The 19,851-nt window shown below is 57.1% G+C and overlaps 1 protein-coding gene across 3 annotated transcripts in view; it reads left to right on the plus strand.

Moving 5' to 3' along the window:
* Positions 1-19,851, plus strand: part of TBC1D22A (TBC1 domain family member 22A) — a 232,975-nt gene that overhangs the window by 128,451 nt on the left and 84,673 nt on the right. For all 3 annotated transcript variants that reach the window (XM_040987550.1, XM_040987565.1, XM_040987561.1), the window contains one exon: positions 11,086-11,195. In XM_040987550.1, coding sequence (XP_040843484.1) covers positions 11,086-11,195 — 110 coding nt within the window. The remainder of the gene's footprint in view (positions 1-11,085; positions 11,196-19,851) is intronic.

Below are 19,851 nucleotides of genomic sequence, written 5' to 3' on the forward strand. Positions count from 1 at the left end.
GAGAACGTTGCCCCAGCGCCCACTTTGCATAATTGCTGTAGATTTATGCTTTGGATGTAGCGCAGCTCACTCATAAAGGCTCCAGCACCTATGATCATGATGGAATGTGTGCGTATGCGTGTGTGCGTATGCGTGTGTGCGTATGCGTGTGTGCGTATGCGTGTGTGTGCGTATGCGTGTGTGCGTACGTGTGCGCGTGTCAGATGTATTTATTTCAAAGGCAGAGTTAGCACAGAGGGGAGGTGGGGGAAGGTGTTTCTTCCTCTGCTTCCGTCCCCAAACGGTCGCAGCCGCCGGGCTCAGCCAGCCCATGCCAGGAACCAGCCCTCCAGCTGAGTTTCCTACATGGTGGCGGGACCCAAGCGTTTGGCGCAGCTCCCACTGCTTGTTCGGGTTGTAGGTGAAACAGCCGTAACTAGAAGCAGCACCTGGATGAGTTGCCAGCAGCGTAACCCGTTTCCCACAGCCCGTGCTGTGTTACCACGTCGTCGTTTCACATTAACGTCCAGGTGACCCCGTTCTCAGTTTATTCCCCTAAGATACACATCATGCATCGGTGCAGTCCCTAAGATTAGGGAGTGTCCCTTAACTGAGATGTTTGTGTGCACATAATGGGATGCACGTCTAGACAAAACCCATTTGTGTTTCCTGTGCGTCTTATACAGCTCTCCCGAAGGCGGTGTCTCGTGGCTCCGCTGCAGGAGGCCAAGGCTGGAATCGCCCGCTTGTGGCTCTGTGTTGGGCCTCGTTGGACTACACAGCATTTTGGATTTTTCCAAAGAGATGCTCGCTATCTGGACGCCTCAGGAAGCAGTAATTAGAGTCACAGTGATGTTTCCAGATTCCTGTAAGGCTTAAAGCCTCCCATGCCTGGATGCCCAGTTTTGTATTTTGTAATTTCAACATAAATGTAGCAGAGAAGAAATCCCGAGTCTGTGGATACAAACTTGTTTTTGGCTGTGTGCTCCATCTGCTTGGCTTCTCGCAGGTGCCAAGTCACAGCCGTGTCCCTGGCTGGAGTGGATGGACAGGGCTATGGGCAGTGAGATGCATGTGCGGGGGAAGGGGTGGACTCCTCTTGCCCGCGACCACGCCTCTGGGTGCCCTCTCAGCCGTGGCTACCTGCTAGCCCTTCCCACTGTAGGCCTTGGCCTGACAGGGGGCCAGGCGCCGGGAAGGGCCTCCTGTTTTAAAAGTAGGTCCCTGCTTTCAGGGAAAATAAATTTTTTTTTGTCCACATAATTGAAGAAACATAAAAGTGTTTAAGCTCTTTCAGATGGCATTATATTTAAAAACAGTAAGTGCAAAAGCCAGTGCTGCCCTGACCTGGCTTTGTGTGGCGCTGTGTGGACTGTCCAGTTTGCGCTGTGATGTAGTGGCCTCCTGCCCTGGCTGTGATTATCCTCTGTCCAGTTGGGATAGTTACAATGTAAGCAGTTTTTTACTTCGTTTTTATGGTCCATTTGCTGGATGTAATAGAGAGGGATGGAAGTGTTGAAACGTATCAATTCCTGACGGATGGGCCTTTGGGGGCATTCCAAGGGCTACAGAAATCTGGCCAAGGGGCCAGGTTGCCAGCTTGGTTTCTGGCAAGGCCGTGCCCAGTGAGTGCCTGTAGGCAGCCTTCTCTACAGACCTGTTAGCATGGCCGTGCAGGCCGTGGCCGAGAGTCGTGGTGGAGTCTTTGTGCAAGGAGCAGGTGCTGCGTCCCCAGAGGTGTCACAGTGCACACTCCTGCTGTGAACGGCACAGAGCCTCCTCTGGGGCATGTGGCTGGCACCGAAATGAGAGAGGGCTTCGGGAGTCACTGTGTCTGAGTGATTTCCTGAAGACTGGGAATTGAGCAGGAAAGGGGCCTCTGCCTTCCTCGTCATGCCCGCTGAAGTGTCCCGAGCCTCTGCCTTCCTTGTCATGCCAGCCGAAGTGTCCCAACTGGTGCTGTCAGTCAGAGGCGGTTTGCCTAAAGAGCAGGAAGCTCCTGTCTCAGCTGAGCCACAGAGGGACCCCCAGAAAGCTCTGAGTTAGTGGTTGGCTTTTCATTGTGCTCTTCCTGGTGGAGCGGGAGGGTACTCCATTCATGCCAGCTCACCATGTCACTCTCTGACTCTGGGGAGCTGGGGGTCCTGCCCACCCCCACAGCCTCACTGCCTGGCTCTTCGGCTGGACCTTGCGTGGTTGGCAGGGCAGCATCTGGGACCCTCAGCACTGGGGTTGAAACAACTGTGGATTCTCAGGGTTTGATGATGTTTCTGTTAGATTCCCGTGCACGGTGTTCATCTGTGTGCCATGAGCTGTGTGTGGTGCTGAGCCATGCGTGGCCCTTAGCCGTGTGTGGTGCTGAGCCATGCGTGCGTGGCCCTTAGCCGTGCGTGGCCCTTAGCCGTGTGTGGTGCTGAGCTGTGTGTGGTGCTGAGCCATGCGTGGCCCTTAGCCGTGTGTGGTGCTGAGCCATGCGTGGCCCTTAGCCGTGCGTGGCCCTTAGCCGTGTGTGGTGCTGAGCTGTGTGTGGTGCTGAGCCATGCGTGGCCCTTAGCCGTGTGTGGCGCTGAGCCATGCGTGGCCCTTAGCCATGCGTGGCCCTTAGCTGTGTGTGGCCCTTAGCCATTCGTGGCGCTGAGCCATGCGTGGCCCTTAGCCATGCGTGGCCCTTAGCTGTGCGTGGCCCTTAGCTGTGTGTGGCCCTTAGCCATGTGTGGCGCTGAGCCATGCGTGGCCCTTAGCCATGCGTGGCCCTTAGCTGTGCGTGGCCCTTAGCCATGTGTGGCACTGAGCCATGCGTGGCCCTTAGCTGTGTGTGGCCCTTAGCCATTCGTGGCGCTGAGCCATGCGTGGCCCTTAGCTGTGTGTGGCCCTTAGCCATGTGTGGCACTGAGCCATGCGTGGCCCTTAGCTGTGTGTGGCCCTTAGCCGTGCGTGGCCCTTAGCTGTGCGTGGCCCTTAGCCATGCGTGGCGCTGAGCCATGCGTGGCCCCTAGCCTCACAGAGGGTGTCTCAGTTGGGGATGCCTCAGACTCACTGTGGCCAGTCATGTGGGTGAATGCGCTGTCATGCTGTGTGCGCGGACCACTGCTTGCGCTGGCTTTGTGCTATACAACAACCTTTCAGGGGATTTTTCTCATTTTCAATCAGCTTAGATTTTTTTTTTTCTGAGAATTCTTTGTAGAAGGTTGAGATTATCCTGACCTGTTGGAAGACACAGCTGTTGTGCTTTTTAATTTTTCTGCTTGGGGCTGTTGTCGATTGATGAGGAGGGCGTGGGGGGAGGCGTTGGCCTGATGGGCTGTGCTCTGTGTTGTGAGCATGCGTGGCCCCGCATGGGCCCCTCGGTGTGGCTGCTGTCCACATGGGGACTGGACACGGATGTCCTCCAGCGCGCTTAGCCACGACCCTCAGGGGTCTGCGGGGTTCTGGGCTGCTCAGTCATCCTTTGCATTTGGCTGCTTTTTTAATGACGTGTGTGAGAAAGCATTTTGTTGATGGATTTAAAGGCCCATTCATCCTTTCATCGTCTGAGGAGTTACTTTGACTTAGATAAAGGAGTAAGTCAGTGTAGTGCACCGATGCATGATGCGCTTGCAACTTCAGGGCAACTTGGTGCGCACAGCCTGGGTGCACTGTGGGTCTGGGGGCCCTGCAGACCCCCTCCAGTGAGACCCTGGGTGCACTGTGGGTCTGGGGGCCCTGCAGACCCCCTCCAGTGAGACCCTGGGTGCACTGTGGGTCTGGGGGCCCTGCAGACCCCCTCCAGTGAGACCCTGGGTGCACTGTGAGGGCTGGGGGCCTTGCAGACCCCCTCCAGTGAGACCCTGGGTGCACTGTGAGGGCTGGGGGCCCTGCAGACCCCCTCCAGTGAGACCCTGGGTGCGCTGTGAGTGGCCTAGTCCTGCTTGGAGGGCGCTCTTGCCACAGCAGGGGCCACAGAGCGAGTGCACGTGTGAGTGCGGGGACACGCTGGCAGGTCACACACAGTCCTCTGCCTGCAGCAGTGGCCACGGTGGCCCCTCATTCTCAGCAGTGTCTTTGCTGGACAGAGGGTGGCCGTGGCTGTCCCACGTGTGCCCTTGTGGGTGTGTCTGTGTCTGCCTCTTCCTCCTGCTTGCTGCCACCGCACTGGCTGCGCCTTGACCGTCCTCGGAGAGGAAGTCTAGGCCCAGGACCTTCCCACCGAGCTCCCGTCCCCTGTTATCTCTCCTTGCTGCAGCCCAGTGTCCTGGTGCCCCAGCAGAAGCTGGCCAGCCCTGCTGTGCTCTTTCGTTGCTCGCTGTCTGCGTGGTGGTGCTGGTTCTGCTGCCCTGGCCAGCATGGCGGTCAGCGGAGCCTTGGAGATGGGGCATGCCAGGGCCAGGTTGGGAGGCGTTGTGGGCTGTCCTGGATGTGGGGTCTGTGTGTCCCCTCTTCCTCCCCAGCCCCCTGTCCTGCAGGACGGTGCACTGTATGTGTGGGTAGGAAGACTCGTTCTTCCAACAGGTATTCCTTTTCACTGTGTGTGGGGGACAGGGATTCCAGCAGGTAAAAACATGAGATAACACTGATGCTACCTAGCAGAAGTGGCGTTCTCAGAATGGCTTCCCGAGGTGGCTGTCCACCTGGGGCTTGGTGTGGCCTGCTCCCTGTCACCAGGCTGCGCGTCTGGCTGGCCACAGGCTTCTGTGAGGTGGAGCCCGCTGGTTGGGGTCTGTTTGGGGTGTGTGGTGCTGGGGGCGGGCAGGAGGCAGATGCAGACGGCCATACAATGCTGTCTCTGCTGTCCTTGGTGTTCTCTGACGGTCTCCCGCACTCACCCACCAGCCACGTGTCTGCCTCGGGCTGTGGGCAGACCGGCGATTGCGACCATGGAGCAGAGAGGGACCGTGAGCGCGGCTCAGTCTGTGGCCTTGTGCTGGGTGTGATTTGTGCTCAATGTCCTCCTGCTGAGCCAGTTGGACCATGATGCGGGCTGTTTTGCTGAACCGAGGAGGTCAGCGAATTGACAGTCCTGAGCCGGGATGCTGCTCTCACGAAGCAGGACTCAAACCTTGGTAATTAAGTGCTGAAGTCTCCATCAGCAGCGTGTCAGGGTTTCAGATTTAAAACTCCTGAGCTGGGAACCACGAGAGATTAGATCCACAGAGCGATTCCCACCTGCGTATAGAGAACACAAGATTTTTGATTACCAGTTAAGCTCCTAATTACGTGAAGAGGTTCATTGCAGGGCCTGTGCCGTGTGGGTGTCAGTGTAGTCATGACAACAGTAGCTGCTCCCCTCCCTCCTCAGGGTTCACCTGCGGGCCTGCAGCCTCCCCCGGAGCGGTGGTCCCACGAGGTGAGGGCTGTGCCCCCCAGGGACCCATGTTGTCATCTGCTCTGAAGGCGGAGCGCATCACACCGCAGCTTTTCCTGGTCGTTTCAGATCCTCAGATCCATGTCTGTCCCGGGACCCGGAGGCTGTGCTGACCGCGTGGTGGCAGCAGGCCATGCCCGTCACTGGTGGAGGTCTCATTTTGTGCAGCGCTGGGTGTGTAGGGGGGTGCGGTTGGTGAGGAACAAGCGACTGGGTGCAGGTCTTCCGAAGGGCAGGCAGCCCGGGGAGGAGCGAGCTGTGCCGTCCCAGGCTGGGACTGTGGCCAGACTTGGCACTCGGCAGCCGGGCCCTGCGCTGGCACCCTGCTGCAGGCTCCTTGTGTCGACTCAGGGCAGTCGGCGTGCCTCCGGGTCTTCCAGGTGGAGTGGGCGAGCACACACACCGTGGCTCTGGCACAGTGCCGCAGTGGGGGTTCGGGCAAGGCTGTGCCTGGGCTCGCAGCCCGTGTCATTGCCGCCTGGTGTCCTGACTGAGCAACCTTAGTCATTGGAATGTTGCTTTTTAAAAATACTTATTTTTATCGGAAAGGCGGATTTACAGAGATGAGGAAAAAGAGAAAGATCCTCTGTCTGCTGGGTCATTGCTCCAATGGCCACATCAGCTAGAACTGAGCCAATGAGAAGCCTGGAGCCAGGAGACTCTTCCAGGTTTCCCACACAGGTGCAGGGTCCCAAGGCTTTGGGCCATCCTTGACTGCTTTCCCAGGCCACAGGCAGGGAGCTGGATGGGAAGTGGAGCCACTGGGATTAGAACCGGCACTCATATGGGATCCCAGTACTTGCAGAGGGAGGATTAGGCAATTGAGCCATCATGCTAGGTCCTGGAACATTCTTGAATTCTGTTTTCTCAACATGAACAGAGGGACAGTTTCTGTCCTTTTCGAGCAGCAGCTGTAACCCTCTGATTTCCCCTCCGAGGTCTGGGAGAGGGCCTCTGCTCTTGGGTCAGTTCCCCACGTTTGTTCACCCACACGCTCTGGTGGGGCTGGGGTCCAGTGGTCCGTGCCCTGGGACTCTTGGCTTCCCTCTCTCCCCCAGGGCTGGCAGTGCTCCGGGCCCTGCTCTTTCTGGCCCTCCACATCTCTCACCTGTGACTTGGCTCTGCCCTGGGGACCTAGAATGTCTGACCACTCCAGAGGGCTTGAGTGTGACCTCGCTTTTCCTGTTGCAAAGTGATTCTTCTCTGAGGAAGCTCGTTCCCCTTCTGCGGTTGCCTACCTTTCACAGAGCTTAGAAGATGGGGGCGGGCTTCCTGCCTCCCTGGACAGCCTCTGGGAAAGGCTCCAGGGCCCCGCTTTGCAGCACCTGGGAATAGCTCTGTGTGTGTAGATACAAGGAAGTTTCCAGAGAGTTCATGGAAGAGACGTGTTCCCCCCAAAAACGACGCATGAGTGGCAGCATGGTCTGAAACCCAAGGTCACGGGGTTCATGACCGCAGCAGGGGGCCAGCAGTCTGCTGCCGATGGTGCTGGCGATGGTGTTGGTGCTGCCCGCACAGGGCTCGGCTGGGCTCCTCTCCGGGAACCTCGGATAAGGAGGGGCCTTTCTGTATGTGTCAGTGTGGCCTCCTTGTCCCCCGTACTTTGGATTGGCTTGTCTCGATGTTGCATGGCAGCTGTAGGCACTGACAGAACCGCGTGTGGTCACTGAGAAGGTCTACACAGGCCAGGTTTTGTGACCGCACCTGACGCGTCTCCCCAGTGGACGCTGGCTCTCGCCATCGTCTGTGAGCCGAGGGAGGGCGTGACGGTGTCTCGGGGGCTTTTCCTCTTGAACTTTCCATCACCCTCTCCCACATGCTCAGTTCCACGTCGCTTTCTTCTTTTTCTGAAGGTTATTTATTTGATAGAGAGATCTTCCGTTGCTAATTCAACCTGAAGGTGGCTGCAGTGGCCAAGGTTGGGCCATGCTAAAGCCAGGAGCTCCGTGCACCTCCCCCAAGTCGGTGGCAGGGGCCCAAACACCTGGGCCGTCCTCCACTGAGGTTCCCCAGCTGTTAGCAGGGAGCTGAATCAGGAGTGCGGCAGCTCCGGCTTGAGCCACTGCGCGTATGGGATGCCGGTGACACAGGCGGTGGCTTCGTGCCTTACGAGGCCAGCCTGTGGCTCCCCTTTGCGGCACACTTTCTGAGTCCCCGGCCCGGAGAGGCTGTGGAGCTGGAGGTGCTGGGGAGGGTGGGACCTGCATTTCCAAAGAAAGTGATTTAAATAATCCCCCAAAGGCTTTCTGCTTGGAGAAGTCGTGAGAGGTTATGCTAATTCAGTGTCTGTTTTTACATCCTGTGATTTCCTGTTCTGTGATGGCCCATTCGGGACTGCCCATTTTCTGCATAGGGCCCTGGGTGTGCCTTCTCTCTCTGCCTGGCTTGGCCTGGCCTGTGCCCTTGCCACAAATGGTTTGTCCCCAGGCTTGGGGAGACTGTGGGCGGGTTGGTTCTGGAGCAGCTGCGGGGTGCATGTCCATCCCGTGGGCCGTGGGCTGTGACTTTCACTAGCCTCAGGGCTGCGCCTCCCCTGCACCACCAGCTGTACTTCCTCAGGTCTTACCAGGCCACCTGAGGGGTGTCCCTACAGCTCAGCATCACGTTGTCCAGTGCCACTCTTGGTGCCTTTGCCCAGTGTGGGTGGCTGCTTTCTCAGGCCAGGGATATTTATCTGATTCTAACAATAAGAATAATTCTAATCTGCTTGATGTTCAGAAGACAAATTGGCAGAGGGGTTCCCAGAGTAAATGCCATTACTTCATTATGCTGAAGAGTAACAAATGGCCTGTGGTGAGAAATGACTCCTAGAACACGCTTGCGACATCTCCTTGGATGAGATAATAAGCCAAATAAAGACTGAGAAGAACCTCTGCTTCCGCCTGTCATGTGCAGCTGCCTGTGTCCCTGCGTGTCTCAGCTGGGCTGGCTCTGCTGCTGTGGCTGCCAGGAGCGACCCCAGGGCCTGCCAGGAGGGACCCCGGGGCCTGCCAGGAGGGACCCCGGGGCCTGCCAGGAGTGACCCCAGGGGCCTGCCAGGAGGGACTCCAGGGCCTGCCAGGAGGGACCCCGGGGCCTGCCAGGAGTGACCCCAGGGGCCTGCCAGGAGGAACTCCAGGGACTGCCAGGAGTGACCCCAGGGGCCTGCCAGGAGGAACTCCAGGGACTGCCAGGAGGGACTCCGGGGGCCTGCCAGGAGCAACCCCAGGGGCCTGCCAGGAGGGACTCCAGGGACTGGCAGCAGAGACTCCAGGGCCTGCCGGAAGCAACCCCAGGGGCCTGCCAGGAGAGACCCTGGGAGATTGCCAGGAGCGACCCCAGGGGCCTGCCAGGAGGGACTCCAGGGACTGCCAGGAGCGACCCCGGGGGCCTGCCAGGAAGGACTCCGGGGGCCTGCCAGGAGCGACCCCAGGGGCCTGCCAGGAGGGACTCCGGGGGCCTGCCAGGAGGGAATCCAGGGACTGGCAGCAGAAACTCTGGGGGGCTGCCAGGAGAGACCCTGGGAGATTGCCAGGAGTGACCTGGGGGGCTACCAGAGCCTCATTTCCCTGTTGACCTGTCTCTGTGCTCCCAAGGTCTTGCACACAGGTCCCTGGCACTACAGAGCTTCTTAACAGAAGACTTTGGATGACATGGTCTTTTGCAGCTGGTTGTGGGAGCCGTCTGTCCTGAGCCGGCCCTGCATGGAAGGGGGCACTGGGAATTCCTCTCCTGACTTGTCACCCCTGTCCCGCAGTGCCCGCAGACTGGTTCTTGGAGACTTTGTACCATAAGCTGGTGGAGGAGGCACCTCCCACCTCCAGGCTCCGGGAGAACCCAGGGAGACAGTATGTTCCTGCTCAGTTGGGGTGCAGGCACCCTCGGAGGGTGTGTGGCCCAAACGCTGGGCCCCGGCCAGCCGAGCTCTGAGGCCACGCACCTTGCTAAGCTGGGCCCCATGGGCAGAACTGGCCCTGTGTCCTGCAGCAAGAGCCTACAATGACTTCTCCTGGGCCAGTGGGGACAGTCAGTTTAGGCTGAAGGCAGGACTGGGGGACAGGTGACTGCCAGCCAGGGAGTGGACCGTGTGGCACAGGGGTTTCCTGAGTGACATGCAGTGACCTAAGGAGTGACCAGCCCTGCTTTCTGCTCACTCGTGTGCTGGCTGCTGGCCGGCCCTCTGACACCTGCACGTTTGTGACTTTGCTTGTCCACATCCCTTGCTCTCCCCTGTGCTGCACCAGCTCTTTGGGGGTAGGGGTTCCCTGTTGGCCTCCACCTGCTGCTTGGTCCCCATGGCATCCCACAGGGGAGACAATGCCACAACCTCAGCAGAATCCCCAGATGTCCCTGGACCCTAATAAGACAAGGAGTGCTGGTGTGGAGTGCACCGGGGGTGAACTGCGAGCCCGTGCCATGTGCTGGGACCTGTGGGTGGGGAAGGGCATGTGCTGGAGGGTCCCCGCGTGGCATGCGCAGTAGGCAGCTCCACAGCCGTAGCACTCAGGTTAAACTGGACGACGAGAACGTGCACAGTGCTTGGCGCACAGTGAGCACTCAGTAAACACTCGCAATTACAATGTGAGAATTACTGTTATTTTTATCAGCTTAAAACTTTCTAAATAAATTCTAGGCTGAAGTGTTTTTCATCTTGAAGAACATTTTGCTTGCAATGATGCAATGTATATTTACACATAAAACAATTATTTTTTAAAAAGGACACATAATTTTTTAGACATTTATGAGTGTTACACTGGCTGATAGCAACTTTTATAAGCATTAAAGTTTGCTCAGATTCTGGATAAGCTATTTGAATGAGATATCTGTTTTGCACTTTTAAAAACTTAGAAAAAAGATATATTTATTTTCAAAGTAGGAATCATAGAGTGAGAGGAAGAAGGCAGAGGAGAGAGCTCTGGTCTGCTGGCTTACAGCCCAGATGGTTCTGACGGCCAGAGCTGCGTCAGGCTCGCAGCAGGGGCTTCGTCCAGCTCTCCCGTGTGAGTGGGAGCAGGGCAGGCGGTGTCCCAAACACTCCTGCCATCCTCTGTGTCTCTCAGGAGCCTCTGAGCAGGGACTGGATGGCAGGTACAGCAGCTGGCGCAGGAGCAGGTATGGGATGGTGGCGTTGTAGGCAGCAACATAGCCATGATGCCACAGTGCCACGGTGCCATGATGCCACAGTGCCACGGTGCCACGGTGCCACAGTGCCACAGGGCCACAGGGCCACGGTGCCACAGTGCTGGGCTTTGCATTTTAAAGACTTCTCGTTATGATTTCTCATTATTTTATTTTTTTTACATCTTGAGAAGAACGCGATTTCGAGCAGCATTGTCAGTTGTGTGTTTGAAGCCCACCTTTGATCGTGGCATAGACATGCTTGTCTCATGCAGCTCTGGGCGCGTGGCCTGCAAGCAGGTGGGGGGGCTTGCGGCTGATGGCTGCCTCGCCCTGCAGAGCCAGGTCCCGAGGGCCTGATGGCCCAGCTTCAGGTCTCCATCAGCAACAGTCGTTTACTGTAAGTTCTCCCTTACTCGAATGTGAAACGCCTGAGAAGCAATAATTTACAATGTATTAATTACGTTAATCAGAGAGGATTCAGAATATTAATTATCTGCAACTAATTAGGTATTAAAATTGAGAACCATTAGCGATGAGGTGGGGAGACCGAGCGAGTCATTTCAGCAGCAGATGAGCGACAACACAGTGGGGGCCTGGCAGTGGCTCGCCGCTCCTGCCTGCCTTGTCTGTGCGGTGTGCTCACAGCGCCCGTGTCTTCCTTGCAGACACGGAGGACGTGGAGAGCGTGGACATGTGCAGCGTGCCCACGGAGGTGCTGCGCAACATTGAGGCCGACACCTACTGGTGCATGAGCAAGCTGCTGGACGGCATCCAGGTGAGTGCTGATGGCGTGGGCCGTGGCCTTGTACGGTTCATCCCCACAAGTCTAGACTGGGGCACCCAGGGCTCCTCACACGGGCTCCCTCACGTGGGGCTGTCTCACGGGGCTCCTCACACGGGGCTCCTCACGTGGGGCTCCTCACACGGGGCTCCTCACACGGGGCTCCTCACATGGGGCTCCTCACACGGGGCTCCCTCATGGGGCTCCTCACATGGGGTTCCCTCACACGGGGCTCCTCACATGGGGCTCCCCCTGTGTGACTGGCTTCTGAATTCCCATAAGCCATTCTCCGATGCCGGAAGTGGCACGTTTGCACCTAGAGGTCAGCCGGGGGTGTTGGCGGGATGCAAATGGGGTACCCTGCTCTGAGACTGTCCTGGTTTAGCTCTAGACCTGCACTGGTAGTGGCCCGGGGCTCCCCTGGAACCGAGCACGCGCGTTTGAGCATGACCTGTGGCCCAGGCCGACCTCAGGGGAGCAGCAGGGTGAGCAGGGAGAAGCCCGGAGCAGGGCTGCCCCGCTAGGCTCGCTGTGCCAGCTTCCTGCCGCTCCGCAGCCCCCCGCGCCCTCGCCAGGGAGGGGCCCTCCTGTGAGAAGGTGCCGCTCTGTCATCTGCTGTCACAACAGTCGTTTCCGACACCACTTGCTGACAAGGCTTTCCTGAGCTGCTACGTGCGAAATGGTCAAAATAAGGCGCTTACAAATATGAAGATTTAGGTGCAGGTTTAATTTGAATAAATTAGGTGAAGTGTTTCTGCTGAGAAGTGTGGAAGGAGGCATTACTTTTGATGGCGGAGGGGGAAGCGCTCGGCCGCCCGTGAGCCGACCCCAGCTCCTCATGCCTTGTTAGGCCCCCTGCCTCAAGCACCCGGCCCGCTGTCCGTCACCGTCCTGCTTGTTAAGCTTGGCATATTTTGAATCCACCCCTCCCTGCTGGAGCGCGAGGCTTTTCCCGCTCAGGAGAGAGATTGAGTCATAATGTGAGACTCTGAATTCCAGTGTCACTCCTCTGGTGGTGAGTGATCGGCTTGTGGGCTTGTGCCATTGAAGTACAAGGGCGCCCGGCTTTGATTTGTAAATAAGACCGGCTGCACAGTGAGTCGCTGTCGGAGGAGGGGCTCGTTGACGGGGCGTCTGCTGCCTGTGCGCCCCGCTCGCCAGCTGCCCTTCGTCTCCTGTGCGGTGCATGCATGCCACATGGCACGCACAGGTGTGCGCTGATTGCCTGAAATCTGCAGGTCATGTTGATCCCATCGGTGCCGCACGATCCTCACGTAGTTGTGCTGCTGTGCACGGTCCCCCAGGGCTCCTCAGGTGTCTGCACTGACGCCCTGCGAGCCCGTTGTGCTGGTTCATGCCGCAGGCTCTCTGTGTGGACGTGCCAGTCCTCCCACAGCCGTGTTGATGTCGGTGGTGACGTTGGTGCTCCAGCTGCTCCTGAGAGCCTCTTGGAACACGTCAGTTTTGCCGTCGGGGAAGTTCGGCGGCTTGGCTGTAGTTCCTGGGATGGGCCATGCAGGCCTCAGGAGTACTCCTGCTGTGGCTGGTGTGATGCAGGCACCGTGTCCAGGACAGGTCAGCAGACTCGGCAGCAAGGCAGCTAGCAGTGGACCGTCTGCTCCCTCGGAAGCTGGGCTCGCCTCTTCCGGCCTCTGCTTGGTTCCCTGCTCTTGGTCTCACTTATTGCTTATAGTTCTCTTCTGAGAACTACTATGACCTTCAGCAGCACTTTCCTGTCATATCATCATATTGCTTGAAAAACCCTTGGAAGAACTAGATTTTTCTCAGTGCAGACTCTTGGCTCCCAACGTCTTAGCAGAGTCTCATCTACTTATCCAGTTGTGCGCAAGGTCACGTGTGCCAGAGACTTTGGTCAGCCACGGAACTAAAGCTGTGCACCCAGGGCCCTCCTCCTGAGGGGCGAGAACTCCTGGAGGACTTCTGGCGCTCTGTTCGGGACTGTTAGTGCGACGCAGATGGCGGGGCTCAGCGTGTCCTACACGCCCGTGCTGCATGTGAGGCTGGTGCCTCAAGACAAAGCCGCTGGCGTGGCGATGCAGCCCTTCCTGGGCTCTGTGTTCTGAGCCATGTGAGCTTTCCCAGCTGGCATGGATGGGTGTGAGCTTTGCTGTGCTGGGGAGGTTCCAGAGGGTGGAAGCTTCTGGGAGAGCTGCCATGCGTGTTGTTGCTTGTGGCTCACGTTGGAGCACCCATCTCTGATTTTGTATCCTGTGAAGTTTCAGTCACCGATTGGCTGACTTGGCCTGAGTGGTGAGCCCTGGCCCATGGGGTGTTGTTTGGAGGACTGTGCCCGGTCAGTAGCTCCCTGCTATTCCCAGGAGCGCAGGGCCTACAAGGATGCAGCAGTGAGAAAGGATGGTACTGGGGGAGCCGGGCATAGAGCTGGGGGAGCCGGGCACAGAGCTGGGGGAGGTGGGCGCAGTGCTGGGGGAGTCAGGCACAGTGCTGAGGGCTGGGCACAGAGCTGGTGGAGCCTGGCACAGTGCTGAGGGCTGGGCACAGAGCTGAGGGCTGGGCACAGAGGTGGTAGAGCCTGGCACAGTGCTGAGGGCTGGGCACAGAGCTGAGGGTTGGGCACAGAGCTAAGGGCTGGGCACAGTGCTGGGAGCACCCAGGAGGGTGGTGAAGAAGAACGAACAGACCACTCTCTCTTATCAGATGCCAGGTAGCACTGGGTGAACTGGAGCAAAACTGATTTAAGATTCCACAGCAGGAGGACGCCTGGCTGCCCCGCAGCCAGCCCCAGGGCTGTGGCTGGCCCCATGTGGCCTGGCCTGGCTCGGCCGACTGAGAGATGACTCGGGACCCTGCTGTTCCCATGTGGCGTGCTCGTGCTGTGCAGAGCAGCCGTGGTGTGGCCCTGCCAGAAGCACACCGGAAGCATTCCAGGAGTGCTTCCTGTGGCTCACAGTGAAGGACTTTGGCTCACATGGGGGAATTCTTGAATTCTCTTCCTGTTCCCCCATGAGAAGTTCAGACAGAAGCTGCAAGTGTGTCCAGTGATTTGTTTAAACACAACAGTGGCAAATCCTTTAAATTGTGCCCTTCGTGTACTATTATAAATAGTGTGTGTTTGTAAGTTAGCATTTTCCAAAGAGAAAAATGTTCAATGAGGGGGAAGGCAGTCTAGATTTTTGCAAGTCTCCTTAATGTTTAACTTTAATAGGAGACAGAGCTTTCTTATATATGCTATTACGTTTAGTAGGCTGCACTTTTTTTGGTTGTAATTGTGAAAAACATCCAGGCTCAAACAAATATATAATTGGCAAAGAGAGCATTTTAATAGCATTTTCAGGTAGTTATGGATCTTTTTCCAGGTAGCTATGGATCTTTTTCTTTTTTTCTCAACCAAAGTTGGATAAATGCTTGTTTCTTAAAGGCTAGCTGCTGTTCCATCTTGAGCCACACCATGCATACTCCTGCCTTAGTGCCCTGTCTCGCAGCCCTGGGTGTTGGTCATGGCGGGCACTGGCTGGCAAGGAGGCCAGTCGTCTCTGTGCTGGTGACACATTTGACTATCTTCACTCTGTTGTGTTGATGACATCTCCGGAGAAGCAGGAAGTGTAAGGCAGAGTGATGGCTCAGTGTGACTCGCATCGCCTGAGCAGCTCGCTTAAGGGTGCCCCGTCTCCCCGCCAGTCCCTCTGAGTGACAGGTCCAAGTGGCGCCCAAGTGAGGCAGCCGCGCCCTCAGGGAGGGTCTCTAACAGCTCCCCTTGTTCTCCCTTGTGGACTGTTGAAGGATGTTGACTCAAGGCCAAGGTTGAGTACAGCTTTAATTGGAAAATCGGTAGCTTCCTGTTTCAGGAAGGGTTTAGTTCAGCACGTGGCATTTGGAATGGAGGGACTGCAGTGTGGTTTGGGAACCTGGCTGATGTGCCAGCGCTTTTGCTCACTACTACATACGTTCATGTTCATGAGAGACATGTGACATTTTTAAAAAGAACTATTTTTTATTAGAAAGGAAGATCAGATTTACAGAGAGAAGGAGAGACAGAAAGATTTTCCATCTGCTGGTTCACTCCCCAAATGGCTGCCATGGCCAGAGCTGAGCTATCTTAAGCCAGGATCCAGGAATATTCTCTGGGTCTCCCACATGACCACCGGGCCATCCCGTATTGCTTTCTCAGGGCACAAGCAAGGAGCTGGATGGGTAATGGAGCAGCCGGGTCATGAACTGGCACCCATATGGAATCCCACTGCATGCAAGGTGAGGATTTAATCATTGGATCATCATTTAGAGTCTGCCACTGGTGTGATGGTAGCCCTTGGGGGGCTTCTTCCAGCACCCCTACAGTTGCCTGACCAATTTTGATGAACTTGTGCCCCAGGGGAGACTGGCAGCACAGGCTTCGTGATCCTGGAAGAGGGAAGGAGTGGATGGGACCCAGCAGGAGCAAGTGCTGGCCGGCCGCAGCTGTCCAAGGAGCCTGGAGTTCCATTTGAATCTCTCCCACATGGGTGCAGAACTCCAAGAACTTGGGTCATTTTATGCTGTTCTCCCTGTACCGTGGGGAAGTGATGGGCTCACTGCTGCAGCAGATGGTTTGAGTCTGGCGGGACAGGCCGGGGACTGGAGGCTTGCCCAGGCTGGCTGGGGTACAGGCAGGGGAGCCCCACACATGGAGGCGACAACACCAGTGGCAGGAGTCGTGGTCTTAGACTGTATGTTTTATTGCCCGAAACCTGCCTTGAATGACCCTCGGTGCCCATGCGGGGTTTCTAGGCTGCCGTCCTCGACTGTAACAGCTTTGATTGCACACACGCTTGATGTAAAGAAAGCATCCGTCTTCCTGCCATGTGCATTCTCCTCCATGGTTGGCCTTCCCTGATCTTTCTCTGTGTTAGCAGTCCTCCGGGCAGTGAGGCTGCGAGCGTGTGGGCTGCTGTGGTCCTGGGGGCCTTCGGAGTGTGACATGTGAGGCCTTAGAGCTGGCAGGACAGCTTCATGTCCCATGCCTGGAAGGAGAGGCCAGGGTTCCCTGGACCCCAAGCTAAGGACACTGAGTGAGTTCCCATGAGAGCTTTAGTTTGTAAACACGATGTGGTGGGCTGTCACTGATGGCTTTCAGCAGCTTCCTGAATTGCAGCGTGTCTTTTTTTAAAAAAATGATTCCTTATGAAAGAGATATTCCCGTCTGCTGTGCTTCCCACATGCCTACAAAGCTGAGTGGTGCTGCCCAAGACCAGCAAGCTGAAATTCCATCTGAGCCTCTTGTAGGAATGAAGGGAGCCAACTGCTTCCGCCATTGCTCTGCCTCCCAGCAGGGCCATAACAAGAAGCCAGCTCTAGGAGTGGGGCTGGGCCCCAAACCCAGACACGCTGACAGGCTTCCCCGGCAGTGCAGGCCCCAGCTGTGTCTTTCAGATGTTGCGCTTGATAGTATTCTGCCTTTGGGGGTGAATGTTGGCGTAGATCTCAGAGGTGTGCGGCCAAACCAAGCGATCGTGCTTGTCTTACAAAGCATTGCACACACGGTGTTGGCTTCTGGTGACACCAGGCTTTGAGTATGCGCCTTTTCCGGTTGCGAAGCTGACCAGGCACTGGGGCTTGGCCTTGCTCGTCTCCAGGATTTCAATGTGTGTCCATGCAGGAGTTCCAGGCCGGGCGATGCCTTCTCAGGCTCTCGGGGGGCTGTGTTCCTGCTTGTGCAAGTCTTTCATTTCACTGATGATGCTTGTACCAAGGTTGCTGCTTAGCTGTTACTGCTTGAATTACGGTCTCCATATTTGCCTACCCTGAAGTCATGCTATTACTCTTAGGTTCATTACTTAACAGGACAGCTCCTTTGAGTAGAAAAGAACCACTGCCTGTTATAATTAGTCATTTACATTTCCTTTCCTTGGGGAAGAATTATTCAGTTCTAAGAACTGGTTGGTGACATGTAAGTGATAGGAATGCTGCGAAAGTGACTCTTGAGTCTCGGAACTTGCCAATGAGTGAAGACTGTGGTGATGTTGTCACTTCTTTAGAGTCCAGCAAACATCCGGGTCCTTGACCAGGGCTGTGGCTGAGGGCAGGCAAGCTCCCAGAGCTCAGAGTTGAGGGCCTCAGAAATGAGCCTGGAAGGACTGACTGAGCCCAGGGAAGGAAGGTTCCTGCAAGCTGTGTCTCTGTCCCCGGTGCTGAATCAGAGCGAGGAGGACGCTAAGGGTGAAGGGACTCTTGGATGAATGAGGGCCGCATCGGCCTGCGAGTCCCCAGCCCTGCCTGCTGCCCGAGGAGCCGGTCTGGGGCTTTCCTGCGAGTCCCCGGCCCTGCCTGCTGCCCGAGGAGCCGGTCTGGGGCTTTCCTGCGAGTCCCCAGCCCTGCCTGCTGCCCAAGGAGCCAGGCTGGGGCTTTCCTGGACGCTCAGCAGGAAGCGGTCTGCAGGTCCGACAGGGCTCGGGTCAGCACAGTTCCCGAGAACTTGGTGACGGCTTGGCCTTCTCCCGAGGAGGATATAACGACGCACAGCTGAGTAGCGATAGAGCACAGTTTGGCTGAGATGTGAACGAGGCCCGTTATTATGTGAAGAGATTGAAGTGTGTCATTAATTAGCATGAAGCCCACTTGGCGGCCGTGCTTGTCCTGCCTGTGGCTCCTCCTCGCCCTTCGTATCCTGTTACAGTAAGTGCAGACTCCGGTCATGCTGACCTGGGAGAACCAGATTACAGTGCAAGCCTGGCTGGCTTTCTCAAAGCCAGTGTCAGGAATTCACAAGCAAGCTCCGCTTTTCTGAGCAAACATTTCAGCCACTTGCTTAGTAGTTTGCTTTTATTTATCAGACTATGAAAAGGAAATGCATTTGATCCCGATACAGGGAGAAAGCAAAGGGGGCTGGCTGCAGCCGTGGAGTGGTCAGAAAGGAAGCCCAGTGTGGCTGTGCTTGGCATTCGCTGTGTGCACATCGAGCAGCGTCTCCCCTGGGCAGGACAGCCGAGCCTCCCGTGGACGGAGTCTGGGAGCAGAAGGGGATGTTAATGGTGCTGCCATCTGGGAGAGCAGCTCACTCATGCCCTGAGTGGGGCAGCGTCTCCCAGGTGGACTGGAGAGCCGGGGTGGAACAGCTTAGGGACTGCCTCACTCTGCTGGCCCAGTTGGTGTTGGTTCTCAGCTGCTCTGCCCGTCTGGGGTGCCCTCTCGTGCCTTGCGCCACCCCATCTGCCTTCCTGTAGTTGCCCTGGTCACTCTGGGCCTCTGCTCAGGAGCTCCTTTCTTCCTGCCCGGTTGCCTGGGCCATCCTTGAGCTTTTCTGGGAAGGCAGCTTCTGGCCACACACCTCACCCCAAATGTGCCTGTCCTCTGTGTCACTGTGGTGTGCCCTCTGAAGTCGCCCCAGCCGTGCAGGCTCCCTGGAGCTTGGCTCACTCAGAGCAGTGGGCTGGCCCCGCATCGCCTGCGCCATGGCCTGCTTGGGGCTGTCAGAAGCCCGTTTGGAGGACGAATGGAGGTTGCCAGGAGGCTGTGCAGGCTCCCTGGAGCTTGGCTCACTCAGAGCAGTGGGCTGGCCCCGCATCGCCTGTACCATGGCCTGCTTGGGGCTGTCGGAAGCCCGTTTGGAGGACGAATGGAGGTTGCCAGGAGGCCGTGCGGGCTCGTGGCTGTTCTTCTCTCCTTGTTTGGTTGCTGAGAACCCATCTCCTCTCCTTGAGTTTGAACGGATTGAGAAATAAAGCAAGATAATGGCAGATGGAGACCACAGAATTACTTTGATTTCTGCTAAATGAGAGGCTTGGAATCCTATCTCAGTGTGCGAGACAAATCAAGCGGATGACTGCGCCCTGGAACTGGTGCAGCTCGCGGCCTCTCGGGGCCGATGCTGGACCTGGCACACATGCCTCCCAGCAGCAGAACCCTCTGAGAGGTGGGGAGGGGGGGGGCACTGCGCCCCGGGACCAGTGCAGCTCGTAGCCTGGGGGGGGGATGGTCTACCTGCACACTCCCCTCCCAGCAGCTGAACCCTCTGAGAGGCGGAGGGGAGCACTGGGCCCCCAGGTTTCCTCTTCTTCCAGCCTTAACAGTGGCCTTATCCCCTCCTCAGCTGGAGTATTTCAGGGGATAAGTAGGGGCAGAATGGACACCCCGAGGAGCCCCTTGCCCGGTCTGGGGGAGCATCAGCCTCAGCTTCCTGCGCTTGTACCCTGCTCAGTGCTTGGGGCCAAGCAGCCCCCGATGGGCCTCCAGTCCTTGGGGACAGTGGGCACAGTGAGTGTGGCTGTTAGCATGTGCTCGTCTGGGCTGTTTGCTGGAGCATGAGCGAAGCAGCCTGCCAGCCTTCTGCCTGCTCGGGGCTGCAGGCTTCCCCCTCGCTGCGCTGCTTCTCTCCCTTCCTGACCTGCCTTGTCAGGGTCTTCCCTGCGGAGCCCTATGGCCACTTGCTGTGCCCTGCTCCCTGATCCCAGTAGAAATCGCCTGCTGTTGTCCAGGCTCCAGGGGGAAATGAAATCTTCCAGGCCCAAAGACAGTGCTGTTTGAAGGGATTAAATCCAGAACCTAAATGCCATGCCCTGTTGAAGTTGAACGCATTGAGATTCACAGTGTGCGTAGCTTCTGGCTGTTCCTCGTCAGCCAGAGGTGCGCCCAGGCGCACGGCGGGCAGAGCAGCTCCACCAGGCCCCTCTACACTGGAAAGTGCCGAGTCTCTGAC

Source organism: Ochotona curzoniae, unplaced genomic scaffold, assembly GCF_017591425.1.
Source record: "Ochotona curzoniae isolate NIBS_2020 unplaced genomic scaffold, NIBS_Ocur_1.0 contig_1014, whole genome shotgun sequence".
NCBI lineage: Eukaryota > Metazoa > Chordata > Mammalia > Lagomorpha > Ochotonidae > Ochotona > Ochotona curzoniae.